The sequence below is a fragment of the Pholcus phalangioides genome, unplaced genomic scaffold, assembly GCF_987345545.1.
Source record: "Pholcus phalangioides strain wild (caught in Gottingen) unplaced genomic scaffold, Ppha-v1.0 ptg000024l_1, whole genome shotgun sequence".
Classification (NCBI taxonomy): Eukaryota; Metazoa; Arthropoda; class Arachnida; order Araneae; family Pholcidae; genus Pholcus; species Pholcus phalangioides.
This window is the reverse complement of record NW_028301616.1, coordinates 5972669-5989206: the sequence shown is the minus strand read 5'-3', so window position 1 is coordinate 5989206 and position 16538 is coordinate 5972669. Positions and strand designations below refer to the sequence as shown.

The 16538-nt window shown below is 40.8% G+C and overlaps 1 protein-coding gene across 1 annotated transcript; it reads left to right on the top strand.

Moving 5' to 3' along the window:
- Positions 1–7193: 7193 nt before the first annotated feature.
- eIF3a (eukaryotic translation initiation factor 3 subunit a) lies at positions 7194–15482 on the top strand. Its single transcript, XM_089251146.1, has one exon. It carries the CDS (start codon positions 7500–7502, stop codon positions 10995–10997), a length of 3498 nt encoding a protein of 1165 aa, XP_089107272.1. The 5' UTR covers positions 7194–7499; the 3' UTR covers positions 10998–15482.
- Positions 15483–16538: the final 1056 nt, after the last annotated feature.

Sequence of the window (16538 nt, the reverse complement as noted above, 5' to 3'; positions counted from 1 at the left end):
TAGTAGCCTCTCTTAGCTTCAGGAAATGGCCCATATTTTGTTGGATAAATGCGGTATCGGTAGGCTGACCATATTCGCTCGAGAGAAATACGGGAAATTGAGATTCCAAATACGGGAAAATACGAGACATTGCCAATTATCGCCAAAAATGACGCCAAAACCGAACAAAGTTGCCAAATATTGCTGAAATTACGGAAAAATCTCAATGCCGGGAAATGAAGCATTACTGCAAATTGCAGTGGATTAAAATGAATTCCACGAAAAAAAAACGTTCGCAAAGACAAATGTGGGAGATTAATAATCTTATTTATAGTTGTAATTATCATAATATAATTTATGAGTTGAAAAATAGTTTCAATCTTTGACTTCAATAAAGAATAAAAATTCAAGTGGGCTTCGTGTAAAATACGGGAAAAACCGGGACACTTTTGCCAAAAAGTCGGGATGGTCCCGGGAAATACGGGACGTATGGTCACCCTAGGTATCGGGATTCCTACTACTGATAAATGCGGCAAGTCACCAATTATCGCCAAAAATTTTGCCAAAGATTAGCGAAATTGCGAAAATCGCCGAAAAAACCGTCTCAGTCAAGAGAAATGGGATACTAATTCAAATCGCAGTGGCAACTATTTTTGTAAGGGGCCCACATTTGGCTCGGGGGCACGCTCCGATTGCCCCAGCCTAGTTACGGCCCTGTTCGTTAGAAGTTCTGCAGAGGAATACGAACGAGGGGCCATCATCTGTTGCTTCATGGTGCGAGCACTCGTTCAGCGAACGTGAGACCCGGGTTCGATTCCCGGTAAAAGCAGATATAATTGGGCACCACTAAAAATTCACATACAACACTGTATCCAAATTCAGTAAAATCTTTCTTTTGCGGACACCGGTGGCACAAAAAATTCGTCTGCAAAAGACGGGTGACCGTAGATCAGGGGGGTCTGGAATTCATACATTTATTATGCAAGGAGAAATTGAAAAGCCAGTAATTATTATGATAAAATATAAATGTACTGCCCATAAGAATACTTATGGTTGTCTTATTCTAAGTATGGATAGCTTCTCGATTTACCCCAACATGTTTATCGTATTTCTTTTTAAACGTGTCAATTGTGTTAGAATTTACTACCCCCGGGGTTGAGCTATTCCATTTATTAACAACCCTGTAAAAGAAAAACTTCCTGCGACACCATAACCAAGAATTGTCCCTTATTAATCGATACTGGTGTCCCTTTGTTGAAGCAGTTGATGGACAATGTATAAATCACTCGTGGCCCATTTTATCCATCTTGTTGAAAATTTTAAATTCTTCAATCATATCCCCCGACATCTGCGCTCTTCCAATGTAAACATTTTCAAAAAATCATGTCTTTCTTCATAGCTTAAGCCCCATGTGCTATCAAGAGCACGCGTATTGTTTCTCTGCACCCCCCTCGACCAAGTCAATGTCCCTCTGTAAGTAATGTCTCTAAAACCTGACGGCATACTCCAATGCATGACAAACTAAGCTTCGGAAAGTGGAAGAATCACTTTAGGAGAACGCGAAGAGACCATTTTGAGAGTGAAACCAAGCGTTTTATTCGATCTTGGGACCACCGCTGAACAGTTTTCAGAAAACCTTAGCCGCTCGTCAAAGAGATTTCCCGAATCGGTGATCCGGAATAATAACACCATTCAACTAGTTAGTTAAACATGGGTTTTTTTGAACCAAAATGTGTTACCATACACTTGTCAACGCTAATAGACAAGCTACATTCATTTGCCCACGCTGCAATCTTGTTTAGGCTGGTCGGGAGCAACTCCCCCTATATCTTTGATGTCCAACTACCCCCATTATCTTCATGTCGTATGTGAATTTGTCAACAATCCCATCGATATTCGGATTGAGTTTATCGATAAAAAAAAGAAAAAGGTGTGGGGCCAAGGACACTTTCTTGAGGAACTCCTCTTATGACACCTGTCCAATCAGAGAATTCCCCGTTCATCATAACCGTAGTGACGTACCTCTTAACCACGATTCCATCGATTCAGCAAGTTGTCGCCATCTTTGTCCATCGTATGGAGCCGTTCAACCACGGCCGACTCAACACAAGGGCAATGAAAATAGAGATCACGTGACTTCACCTGTCCGACGGAATATGATCTCTACGACTCAATATACTTCCTACGCATACAATTAATGTATACCCTACGTATATTTCCAGCATGTTAGCAACACCCGAATAAATAAAATATTCTTATCTACAGAGGATGTTGGCGTTAGCCATAATGTGTCGTTTGACTGAACACGAGTAGAATATGCCAACACCCCTCCTATAGATAAGATAAAGCATATAATTCCTTCATATTAAATGTATATATGCTTTCATAGCTTGGTAGTTAGCGCACTCGTCCGGGGTTCGAGTCCCCGTGTAGGCAGAGAGATGGAATTTTCTTTCGAATATATCAGCGTCTCTAGACTTTTTTTAACCTCTTCACGATCGTGGGCGTAATATTACGTCTAAATACCTATAGAATAAATTCAAACAGGTTCTCTGTGTTCTCTTTCACCTCTCTTCACCATCGCAAAGCTTTATAGTAACAGTATTATCTACGCGTAAGTTGCTTTTTTCTTTCCCTCCTTCGTTTCTATATTCCTGTGATGATTGTTTTCCCCACATATATAATGTATATTTCTACTATATACATGTAAGAGCGAAAGAGAACACGTAAGGGGAAAGAGGTCTCTAAAACAACTCTCTTATCTACCTTATTTATTATAGTTTTTCTTTTTACATTCATTTTTATTGAATATAACATTGATTTATTATGGCGGTGTTTTAACTCTCGGAAATTTTCACACATCGAAATAGTTTTGAAGAGAAAGTGCGAGTGGATAAATAAGCGTAGGTAAATACAATACTCATTCAATGTGGGAGGTATTTTTTTCTGCGCAGCAAAACTATGTACACTAAAGCATTTTTAGTCGTTCTCAGACTCTAAACATCCATGTTGTGTAAACTTTTCACCATAAAAAACTTATGCCTTTCTTAGGCACTTTTGTCCGTAACCAATTAAATGCGTAAAATAAAATTTCATCAGCAAAAATATGCCTTCTGGAGAATATAGAAAACAGTTATAGTATTATACAAGTGTTATATATGTTAGTATTATAACAGTACAGTGTAACATATAACGTGAGGAAGCAAGGGCGTAGCCAGGGGGGGGGGGACTTGGGGGTCTGGTCCCCCCCCGAAATGTGAGAAAATGACCGAAAAAAGGGAAAAAGATGGCCAAATCTATTGTTCTGTCACTTTGGTCCCCCCCCGAAATGAAAGTGGTCCCCCCCCCGAACTAAATTTCTGGCTACGCCCCTGTGAGGAAGTCATCAATGAGCTAGAACCCCTTCCGCCACCTATCAAATAAAAGTTACGTCTCCGATTGAAATTAGCGAGCGGATTTTGATTAATATGCTGTATGAAAAAAACCAATCTGATATGATATTAGCTAATATAAGCAATAATAGTAGTTAAGTTATGAAGTTTGCCTCGAAATTTTAACAGTTGCTATTTGTGTGTGGTAAATTAACGTTAGTAGAACTCACAAAGTGCAGTCATCCTAGGCTTTCTGTGATTGGAATCAAAAACAATATGAAAGCCAAGGATAGCTGCACTTTGCATGCTTCAATAACGTTTTTTTTTCCGTACACAAATAATAACTGTTAAAATTTCGAAGCAAAACTAAAATTTTAATTAGTATTATTTTGCTTGTAAAATATTAACTACATAATATCAAATATACTTTTATGCGATACATTACTCAAAATCCAGTCGCTGATTTTAATAGAAGATTCGTAACAGATTTATTTGATAGGTGGCGGAAGAGGTTCTAGTTCATTGATGTCTTCCACATGTGATACAGGGTGATTCAAAATTCATGGAACAAGCTCTAGTGATATAAGACACCTGAACAACCAGATTTTTCAATCATAGAATGTGCGGTCGAATCGTAATAGCAAAGGCGGTAGAGGATATTTGTGGAGAATGCACAACAGCACTTCACCAAAAGCATCTTTTTTTAGACGGATTTGCTGCGATATGTGCTATCAACCATTCGAGGGTGCATATGTACCTTCAGATTTGATTGGAGTTTGTTTTTTATTGGTGCTGTGGTGCATAAAGCACCATCGAGGTTATGGTGCGTCAAACAATGATCAAGCAGTGTAATGACTTGTGGTAGAATGACTTTGGTATGAATGTGGTATGTGATTTTATTGGTGTTATCAGGTTTCACCATGAGAACTACCACATAACATTACCCTGCACCCTTGTCACAAGCATTGGCGTATGTAAGATTGACCTTTAGATGGGGCACGTTGGCTTTGGGGAAGAGAAACACAAGCAATCATTCCCAAAAAAAAAAAAAAATGTGAGCTACCGACCTTCAAAAAGCATTTGAATTAACAAAAATTTATAAAGATAACATACATTACATTAGCGTACGCAAAGGGAGGGGTTTGGGTTTCTAACCCCTTCCCACTCTGAGCCAAGATTAGTGTTATTTTGCAGGGGGAAAAGTAAACCTCCCCCCTCAGAAGGAAAAAAAAAAATCTGAAACCCCCCTCCCTCGAGAAAATTCTGCGTACGTCTATGATAACATATAATATAAAAGTATTTTCTTTCGATATTGTAATTTGGTGCTAAAATATTTGAAAATATTTCAAATTTTTGATCGTCAAGGGCAGAGCCAGTCCTAGAAATTCTGCCGCCCTTAAGATACAACTTTCCGAAAAGAGTTATCTTTCTTGACTTCTACTACCTTGCTATAGTGGTTCCCAAAGTGTTGGTCACGACCGCCTTGGATGTTGGGGGGGGGGGGGGCGGTAACGATGATTTACGATGTCGCGAGAGAATTTCCTAAATAAAAACGCCCTGGTAAGAGTAAATATTATCAAATCAATTTAATAACTCTTCTTCGAAGCGGGAGGATGGTCCCATAGTGGGCGCACCTGCTTACATTCTTTCCTATGAGTTTTGGAAAAAATTCTGCTCTTCGACGAAATAATTGAACTATTTAGCATATACATAGGATAGCATATACCTATATCATATGACGCAGTTGATAAGTTCTACATAAAATTTATCAAAATTTATTTGAAGAAAAATCTCATTTAATTAAGTATCACATATGTGCTTTTTCGCACTTTTATGAGAAAACATGAATATAAATTAATAATTTATTCTAAATCCAAAGACAAAATTTACTTATTGAAAATCCAAGAAAAACTCTACTCATTTCCTAGTTTTAAAATCGTGATTATCCGTGTTATGTTGCCTCCACACGCGTAGCGTAAAGATAAGTTTTTCTACGTTTTTATTTATACGTTGCAGCGAAATAGCATTCCTGAGTTCATACGTTTGTGACCAGAGCCGTAGTACGAAAAAGAAAACATGGGGGGTGGACGGCCATGCCCTTCCCAAGACCATCAGAAATTAAAAATATTTTCAAATATTTTAGTAAAAAATTAAAATTTCGGAAGAAAATATTTTAGCCTATATAGAGTATGTTATCTTTTATCAATTCCCGTTAATTTGAAATGCTTTTGAAGATCAGTAGCTCAAAATTTCTCTGAGAGAGATTCCTTGTGCTTCCCCCCCCCCCCAAACCTAATGTGCCCTTCTAAAGGCCGATTGTGTGTACGCCAATGCTCGTTACCAGGGTGCAGGGTATTATAATGTGGTAGGCTTTCTCATGGTGCAACGCAACTTCTACCACAAGTTATTATACCGCTTGATCAATTGTTTGACGCAACATAACTTTGATGGGTTTTTCACCAATAAAAACCAAACTCCAATCCAATCCAATCCGAAGGTGCATATGGACCCTCAAATGAATGATAACACATATCGTAGCAAATTCGTCCGAAAAGATGTTTTTGGTGAAGTTCTTTTGTGCATTCTTCAAAACACCCTCTACCATCATTGCTATTGCGATTCGACCCCTTATTCTATGATCAAAAGTGCTTGTTTAGGTGTTTTATATCACCTGTTGAAGGTTGTCTCATGAATTCAGAATCACCCTGTATTACATGTGAGAAACATCAATGAGGTAGAACCCCTTCCGCCACCTATCAGATAAAACTGTTACAATTATTCTATCAAAATCAGCGATTGAATTATGGTCCCAAAGTGGGCAATATCTCCCCCTGGGGACGATGGAAGTTTTCAAGGAGCGGTAGAAGCTTTGGGTTTAGTAGTCCTATAGTCCTCCGATACTATCCTATCTCAGATGGGTTGGATTGATTGGGGGCGATGAGGAGAGAATTTTTTTGAAGAAAGGGACGATGGGACAAAAAGTTTGGGAAACTAAATTATCTACACCAGGGCCGCAACTAGGTGTTTGGTCACCTGGGGCAAGTGCGCATTTTGGGCGCCCCCTTGTAATGTGGAAGGAGAGGTTTGAGAATAAAATTTGCGACCCCTCTGGTCCAGCGTCCGGGGCACGAGACCCGCCTACTCCCCCCCCCCCCTCCTGACCTACACCAGTGGTTCCCAACCTTCTTTGACTTGCTGAGCCTTCTTTCTGGTACATAATTTCTATGGAGAAGACCCCCACCTGGACGTATTTTTTATTCATTCATCAAAGTTACTGATTTATTATTATTACTCAAAAGTACTTTAATTATTATTTTTATTTTTAATTATTATTATTAAAAGTAATTATTTTTTCTGAATTTACTGTTTTTTTGTATTTTTTCTCGAGCTGCAGCAGAGCCCTTGGGGGCTCCGCGGAGAACCAGCTAAGAACGGCTGATCTACACTTAACTTTTTTTTTAGACGGCGCCATCTATCTTTCAAAAGTCGAACTATTTAACATTGTCTTTTTCCCCCTAATGTTCTTAAAATTGGCATGATGACAATATTTTATCACGTCATTTTTGGGACACATTTTGATTTTCCCAAAACAGTTTTTACTGACGTCAAGTGACAATTGTAGTCCCTACATCCCGGTAACATTTCAACAAAGTATGGTCAAGAACTACAATCATATTAAGAAAATTCAGGTGTGTTAATAATTTCGATTGTAATGATAAAATACTTTCTAATTAAAGACTTTCAGTAATTAAAACAGTATTTATTTGACACTTTTATAAAAAAGAAATTTTCAAATAAAAAAATGTATTTTGAGAACGTGTGTTTGGCAACACCCCTCGCTACCTACTTTACGTCCGCCATTAACAACGTTGCGCCCCGTATGTTAGATACTTGATTGTGTGCTGTATTCAGAGCTCATTTATTTGATCAGTTTCTGGTGAGTTGTGATCGATCATAGTCGATAACTACGTGGTGTTTCGTAGCACCCAGTTCGTTTTGTTTACTTTTCGGCTGTCGACAGCTGGAAACTTAGTCGTTTTTTCGGCGCCCATAGTTTCGAATGTTTAGCGGAGCGTGCTACGAAGGTAAACATAATCGCTCATTGATAATTTGTTACGTGGAAAAAAGTCGAGTTAGAGAAGGTCGAAGATGCCTCTTTATTTCCAAAGGCCCGAGAATGCCCTCAAGAGGGCGAACGAGTTCATCGACGTCGGCAAGAAGCAGAGGGCCCTCGACGCGCTGTACGACGTGATAAAGAGCCGCAAGCACCGGACATGGCAGAAAATACACGAGCCCATCATGATAAAGTACCTCCAGCTGTGCGTCGAGCTCAAGAAGAGCCATGTCGCCAAGGAGGGCCTCTTCCAGTACAGGAACATATGCCAACAGGTCAACATCAAGTCCCTCGAAGACGTGGTCCGTGGCTACCTGCAGCTGGCCGAGGAGAAGACAGAAGCCGCCAGGGAGGAGTCGCAGCAGGCCGTCGTGGATATCGACGATCTGGACCAGCTGCAGACCCCGGAGAACCTGCTGCTGAGTGCTGTCAGCAGCGAGGACACCCAGGACCGTACCGACAGGGTCGTGCTGACGCCCTGGGTCAAGTTCCTGTGGGAGTCCTACAGGCAGTGCCTGGAACTGCTGCGTAACAACTCCCGTGTGGAACGACTGTACCATGACATTGCTCAGCAGGCTTTCAAGTTCTGCCTTAAGTACAACCGTAAAACGGAGTTCCGGAAGCTGTGCGATAACCTGCGGGCTCATCTGGGCCATATACACAAGCATCAAAATCAACAGACAGCGGTCAACCTGAACAATCCTGACAGTCAAGCGATGCACCTTGAAACCCGGTTGGTGCAGTTGGACAGTGCTATACAGATGGAGCTGTGGCAGGAAGCCTACAAGGCCATCGAGGATATCCACGGGTTGATGACGATATCGAAGAAAGCTCCGAACCCGCGGCTGATGGCAAATTACTATCAGAAACTGGCATTGGTTTTCTGGAAGTCTGGGAATTATCTATTTCATGCTTCAGCACTGTTCAGACTGTTTTATTTGTCGAGGGAACAGAAGAAGAACATTACGTCCGAGGAGATATTGAAGATGGCGTCGAAGGTGGTTGTGGCTACGTTGGCTGTGCCAATGCCGCCGAACCGTGCTGAAATCGATCGTCTAGTGGAGACTGACGAGAACGTCATTGATAAGAATCACCGGTTGCTTTCAACATTGTTGGGTCTGCCGAATCCGCCAACCCGTTCCACGTTGACTCGGGATCTAGTGCGATTCGCTATCATCCAATGTGCTCCGCCGCAACTTCAAGATCTCTATCATCTGCTGGAAGTTGAATTCCATCCACTGAAACTGTGTCCCCGTGTTCAGCAGTGCTTTGATTTCATCAAATCGTGGGCTGAGTATCCCGATCTTCAACAGTACATACCGGCGTTGCAAGACATTACCATCATTCGGCTATTGAAAGAAGTCTCGCAGGTCTATCAGAGCATTGATTTCATGAGGCTAAACGATCTGGCGCCATTTGCCGAGCCATTCTACCTGGAGAATCTTATCGTTGAAGCTGCGAGGCGCAATGACCTGCAGGTCCGCATCGACCACAGGAAGCAGTGTATACACTTCGGTTCCGAGCTGAGCGTCTCCCAGCGGGAGGAAGTCATAGAGGGTCCGCATCTCCAGAGCATGCCCAGTGAGCAGATAAGAAACCAGTTGATGTTGGTTCATTCTGTGCTTCACAAATCTGTGAATCTCATTGAGCCGGAACGTATACGAAATGAGAAGAAAGAACTGCGTCAGTCCATCGTCCAAGCCTACGCCGTGACCCAGAAAAGCGATCGCCAGAAGATCCTTGGCAGGCAGCAGATCATCGAGAACCGCAAGGAAATGCTTGAGACCCTCAGCTCCAAGAAAGAAGAGGAAGAACGTAAGTTACTCGAGGACCAGCAGCAGAAATTGCGGGAAGCTGAAAAGGAAAGAATGGCCCGCGAGACGGAGGAGAGAACGAAACAGCGGCAGCTCCGCGAGCAGAGCGAGATGAAGAAAAAAGTCATCATGGAGAGAATCGAGCAAATGAAGAAGACTGAGATTGGTGCCAAGATATTCGAAGGGATGGAAGACGAGGAATTAGAGAAGTTGGATCCGGACGATCTGATGAGCAAGCAGGTTGAACAAATCGACAGGGAGAGGCGAGAGCTCCAAGCCAAACTGCGCAAGCAGGAGAGGACCATCGACCATGTTGAGAGAGCCAAACGCATAGAGGAAATCCCATTCCTCCAAAGCCAGTACGAGGAGTTCAAGGTCAAAGACAGGGAATTCTGGGAACAGCAAGAGAAGGAGAGGATCAAAACGATCATCGAGGAAAGGGCTCTCGCTGTCCAGCACAAGAAGAGGCTCATAAGGCTCAAGGAGGATGTCGACATGTTCCTCCACCACCTGAAGACGACGCGTGCCTCCATATACAAAGAGAAGCTTGCAGAGTTCAACAAAGTCCTTGAAAGGGAGAGGCAAAAGCGCCTTGATGCCCGCAAGGCGAAGAGGAAAGTGGACAGGCGCGAAGCATGGATAGAAGAGAAAGCTGAAGAAAAGAGACGCAAGGAGGAGGAGGAGAAGCAGCTGATCAGGGAACGGGAGAGACGGGAACAGGAGGAGCACCTCGCAAAACTTGAGGAGATAGAGGCCAAGAAACGAGCAAGGGAAAAAGAGATAGAGGAAAAACTCCAGCGGGAAGCTGAGGAGAACCGCAGGAGGGAAGAGGAGGAGATGCGTGGCCGGGACAAATATGAACCAAAATCCACTGGCACCTGGCGAGATGCTTCCAACAAAGACGGTTTCGATCGAGACAGGCGGAGGGGAGACGACGACAGGTATAAATCAGATTTCCGCAGGGATGGGCTGAGGAGGCCGGATGATAAGGATGGTCCCAGAAGAATGGACGACAGAGGTCCCAGGAGATTGGAAGACAGGGATGGACCGCGTAGAATGGAGGATAAGGATGGGCCACGGAAGATGGAAGACAGGGATGGTCCGAGGCGAACGGAGGATAGAGATGCTCCCCGTAGAGCGGATGATAAGGATGATTGGCGAAAACCTGAGGGTTCTTCTTGGAGACAGAGTGAGAGTCGCTCGACTTACTCCAGACCATCTAACGATGACAAGGACTGGCGCCGTGGTCCTGATCGTGATAACGAGAGCAGCAGTGGTGGTGGATTTGTTAGAGACAGACCCAGGGACGCAGATAGAGGCGAGGTGAGAAGAGAGGGATTCGGCAACAGGGACAGAGAGGGATTTGGCAACAGAGATAGGGGAGGATTTGGCAATAGAGACCGAGATAGGGATGGAGGAGGAGGCAGTCGATGGGGCGATGGTCCAGACAGGGACAGGCTCCGGGACAGACCCAGTGGAAGGAGAGATTTTGGAGCGGATCGTGAGAGGAGAGTGGATAACGACAGAGGGTTGTGGAGGAGACCTGTGGACGACCAAGAGGACAGAACGGCCGGGTCGTGGCGTAGGGCAGACGACAAACCTGCAACGTCTGACCGCGATCACGATATGAAGCGGAATCCTCGGATGGATGTGGCTCCGAGACAAGAAAAAGGTGCCGATGAGGAGGAAGATGGATTCGTGAAAGTGAATCGTCGATAAGTTAATGCAATGAATCTGCTAAAGGAAAAATAAAAAAAAAATTAGCGAGTTTAATAAATTGACTTTTCTTCCTTTTTTTTTTTCAAATTTGTTTTTATCAGCAGCTTGTGTGTTTGATTTTTTTTTGCCGATTTAACGAATTAGCACAAAAAAAAAAAAAAACTGTTGCAGGGGCAGAAAACCATCTGAGTGAGACCTTCAAAATCTTCAGAAGAGAAAAAAAAATCGAATAGACTTTTGGACTTGTGTTGAAACTGCATGAACTGTGTGTGTCCCGACTTTTGTTTCTATTGATCAGTTAATATGTATAATATATAATATTGGCAACAGGCTCTCAAATCATTAATTTTTGTATTCAATGATTCTTGTTGATAATTTTCTCTTCCATGTTGTGATATTTTGTTGCGGAGCATTTAGTGTTCGCCTTTTCCTGTTTCCCTCGCCATTGCAGAGAATTAGGATCTTTAGGAAGTGTTTGAAGATAGTAATTTTCAGGTTGAAACGAAACGTGCTCTTGTGTTAAGAAACCCAGGGCTGGGCAGATTTAAAAGAAATAATTAAGGGCCGAGCATATTACCCCTTCCGCAAGAAAAAAAATCCCTGAATATTGTATTTTTCACTTTTCGAGACTTAATGAACCCCCCTTTTTCATGTTCGAAGACATTGATTATGAAATCAGAAAAATTTTGTCTTAGACTGATTTAGTAATCGCATACAGAAAATTTTACAGACACTGCCTTTTTTCAGGCGACAAGGCACCTGCACAGGTGCCAATGCTTTCAATTTACCCGGAAGCTTTCCGAGTTTTCATCCTTATTAAAATCTTCCTGTCGGGAAACCAAATTGTTATAGATTTTTGTCTCTTTAAAAAAAATAGAAAATCCCTAAAAATTCTGAAATTGTTCTTCCTTGAATGGAAAATCCGTAAAGAGAATATTTTTTGCGGAAAGAATATAGGAAAATTTAATTTTTAGCAGTTGTCGTCAAATGACAATTTCAAGAGTAAGTGAAGCCACGAATATTACTTTTAAGTGATGTACGATTACATTCATATTTGATAGTCATAATTTTCGTTTATAAGTTGGCGAAATAATTTCAATCATTTATTTCAGTTAAGGTTTAAACTATTCTAGGGGCGTCGTTAAGAATTTGGGAATGTTCCAGAAAAATGGGGTGGTATGGTCACCCTATATGCAGTCCCAAAAAAAATCCCAGTTTTCCTTTTTTATTTTTGACACATTTTCTTTTATGCGGAATATTTCATCCACAGAATTGTTTCAAGTCTGGGTATCGGCGCCTGGGATTTGTCCATCCCTGTGTGCTCTATGAATAGATTCAGTGGAGTCTTTTCCGGGAATGGACTTTGATTAAGCCTTGTGACTTCAGAGGCGATTCCATATTTACTGGTTATGTGATCCATAAATTTTTGGTGTCGTTCTTCACTTATTTTTGCACGTTTCAGCAATTTTTTTCCCTGGTGTTGGCTGTATTTCCATGTGCCAAAAGTGCCGTGGATAACACAGGCTGCCATCAGTAATGAGAGAATCCAGAACTAAGAAAAACACTTTTTTTAGACCTCATTGTAGGGCGATAATTCTGTTCGTTTTGTTACTGTCGGAGCTTGACAAATCTCAAAATATATATATATCTCTATGCACCAAACATTTTTTACACGAAAAACATGTTAAAAAAAAGTATCGCTTTCAACTGTTCCTGGAGGCTATAAATTCCGAGAATTTTGTGTTGACCTTGGATTCTGATTTAGTAACTGCATATAGAAATTTTTTAGGTGCCAATGCTAATTTCTTAGTCATCCCCTGAAAACCTGGCGCCAGATTCATTTAGCTGTGAGTAATCGTCTATTAAAAATTGAATTAAAAAAAATTTACTTAAAACTCGTTTGAACCCAAAATTAGCAACAAGGGGAGGGAAATTCTTTTGATAATTTGTTGGTCCTGGGACTGATAAGTAACGTTCTGTTTATTGCATTGGTAGTAGTAGAGATAGTTTAGCAAACTGTGTATCAAGTTTCTCCTATTCTGTCTCTTGAAGTGTTATGAAAGAAAAAATTTTTTTGGTCGAACAGAATCTAAATCAGTTTCGATTATGTTCGAATTTTTTTATAAAATTAAAATTAAGGGCTTCACAAATCTCGTGGCTGTTGGCAACTAAAAGAATTAGTATTGGCACCTAAACTTTCCAGGTCTGATCTAATTTATTAAATTGGAGTCAGAACAATGCAAAATTTTCTAAATGTGTCCACCAGCGTGGAAAGGGATGCACAAATCTCAGGTCGCTATGATGACTGAAACATCTGTATTGGCACCTATAATTTTTTTCCATGAGCGTGGTTAGCACCAACATAGCATTTTTTGTGTCAAAATTTCCAACCACGATGCATCAGTATTTGCTAGTTTTGGCAACCCTTTATCAACCACATATTTCGTTAACTAAACAGTTTTCCCCACTATATTTTTATTGAAAATCTCATAAATTGTCTACCCGTGGCAAAAGATAAGCTTGCCATACACACACGACCCAGTTACGGCTCTTGACCTACAAAACAATTTTGCAAGGTTCTGGAAAAGTGCGCTGAATGTTCCGATCTTCAATGTCACACCAGAAGCAGAATAAATTGTTATATTCGGAAATGATTACATTAATTTGTGTTGAGTGTCTGGTACGGTACAAGAATCTCGCTATCAACAAGCGATTAGTGATGAAACTCGCCAAAGAGGCAATATTCAAGATGCATTGAATTGAGAAGTTTGATGTAATGTGAAATTTTTTTTTTTGTTATGAACACTTTTCTAACTATATTTAGCTTGTACGGAAATGATTGACTCAAACGCAGTCACTGGGTAGAAAAATAATTTATTCCCAAAAAAGAAATCAAACTAACAATCCAATTCTGCCATTTTGCTGGGAGTTTCTGAAATTCTTTGGCGAAATATTCCACGGAAAAATGTTGGTGCGCTATCTACGGACAATAGCCTGCAATTACCCATCACATTGCAGTCGTTGACCTTGCACGGATTGTGAATAATCTATTGCAATGTTCCCCGGGCAAGTACTGTTCCACTCAGAGGCTCATCAAATGCGCCTGCTTCCCAACAAATCAGATCGATTCGGCATCAACATTTGCTGCTGTATGCGATGTTGAAAGTCGTCTTGGTGGTGCTCACATCTGTGGTTGCACTCCTGTCCACTGTTGGACTTGGCAAACCAGTAGAACACAGTTCGCCTGGACTGTGCTTTGTTTAACGATGAATATCACGTCCTGACACACCTCTTTCCACAAAAAGCAATATTATCTATTGCTATACCGCCTTAATCGCCTTCCATCTTTGCAATGATTTCGACGGGAAGAATGACCGCTCTCTTTAATCGTTTGTCAGCTGGTAGTGCCATTTGTGCATTCCTCATGACCAGGGCTTGACAAATCAAAAATTCAGGTGCCAGGTATTTTTTTTATCAGTAAAATAGTGGAGTTTTTTACTTGCCTGGGAGTCGGGGACCCTTTTCCCATTCTAGCAGATACATGATTTCCAATAATTGTGTGATTTCTCAATTCAGTTATAGGACATTAAAAAACACCAATGTAGATTTCTTAGTTATCATGGCGACCTGGCATTTGTCCAGCCCGGCTCATAGCTAACAACCCCTGGTTTCTAAATATTTCTCGGTGTTTCGCTGTATTGTGGAATATGTTTACAAAGTGAGAGGACTTATGTCAATCATTTGTGTACGACCCACGTGCGTAACTTGCGATTGATATGGATTATGGAGAAATTCTGTTAGATATCTCATGGATATATTTTCATATTTTGCTTTTACTTCTGAATTAATGTTCGTTATTTTTCGATATTATTTAAAAAAATATTTTGATAGTCCCGTCCCACTCCTGTTCTGAATATATGATGACCATTTAACCCTAGAATACAAACTGAAATTAAAAAAAAAACTGCATACTACACACTTTCCGACTACGTTTCTGGGTTCTAAGGTTTGTTTGATGTAAGATGCCTTGTTTGAAAATCAACGGTGGCAAGAAAATGAACCTTTTGATGTTTCCAATTTTTCTGAAAACGAGACACAAATCAAAACTCTTACCGCCTCTTCTCTGTCTCGACGAATGATTGATGTGCTTGCAAAATACACGAAGATTGTGTATAACGACTGAAATGAATGATTTATGATTTTGTATGCGTTCGAGGAATTTATATATTTTCCCCTTTGTTTTTGAACATTTAATTTTTTGCGTCGAGTATAACAAATATATGTGTGTATTTGCTTTTTCTCCTGTTCCCATATATTTTTTTTTAAAGCTGCATTGCGTAGAGTGATTGGATTTGCCTAAAGTGAATATGTTTCGTCATTTATTTTGCATAGGTTTCTGGTATTATAATGACTTATTTTGAAATAATTATGTATAGTATTATCTGAGATTTTTTTGTGTTTGAATAAAGGTTATTATACAGGTCATCACATTATTCGATTATTGTCTCGAATAATTTATTGGTATTATAAGCAGTAATTTTCAAGTGTTTGATATGCTTCATAATTTGTGTCTCTCAGTTCTGATGTGCTGAATACTTCGGATATTGAAATTTACATTGTGAAGAGAAATTGGTGAATTTTTTGAGCAGCGCTTCTCCCAAAGACTTTGTTGTGGATCCCCTTCTAACATCTTGGTGTCTGCCATGGACCCCCATTTATAGCAGGAGAAACTACAGCCATCTATCAGTGAGACTATTCTCGAACATGTAGGGTTAACAGATCTCTTCCTTTTTGATGTCATTTCAAGCGTCCTACGTTTTAGAAAATTTGTCCGGAATTTTGTTTTTCCTGAGGAATTCTTTTCAAAAATCTGAAATATATACTGTACTTATATATCTCTCTCTCCTCCTCCCCCACCCACCCACTTATTTTTACTCTCTTTGACCAATCGCTGTCAGAATTCAAGAACTCAAGTTGCCTAAGAGAGCAGATGCTATTTTAAATATGGTTAGGCTTGCCCCAGGCTAATAAGAAAAAGACCGCCCGAAAAACACCGTGTTGGAAGAACATAACCGCAACATCCATTTTAAAATGGGGCCATTCAAGTATTACGTAAGCAAATTTTTAGTCATTTTTGACCCCCCCCCCCCCCCCTGGCAGCAAAATTTCATCAGCTCTGCCCCTCTGAATCCTAACTCATATTTTCATTAAGGGTGGTTAATGACGTAAGCATTATCCAAAACCCCCCCATCGATGATGACGTAATACTTGAACGGCCCCAATACAGTCGAATACCGATATAGCGGAAAAAAAAATAGTTTCAACGACCACTTTTCTAATCCTCCAGATAAGTTAACATATAGGAACAATGCGAAAAGCTGGAATCCCTTTGCAACAACATTTTCGTTATAACGAAGTGATTTCTCTGAGTTAGTTATAACGGGATTCGACTGTACTACCATTGCATGCTCACCAACCACATATCGTGTACTGAAGTGGGGGCTCTTTTCCATTTAGAAATGAAGTAAATAGGATGCACAA

What these genes read in the sequence shown, in the direction of transcription:
- eIF3a (XM_089251146.1), top strand. Translation starts at nt 7,500, where the DNA reads ATGCCTCTTTATTTCCAAAGGCCCGAGAATGCCCTCAAGAGGGCGAAC.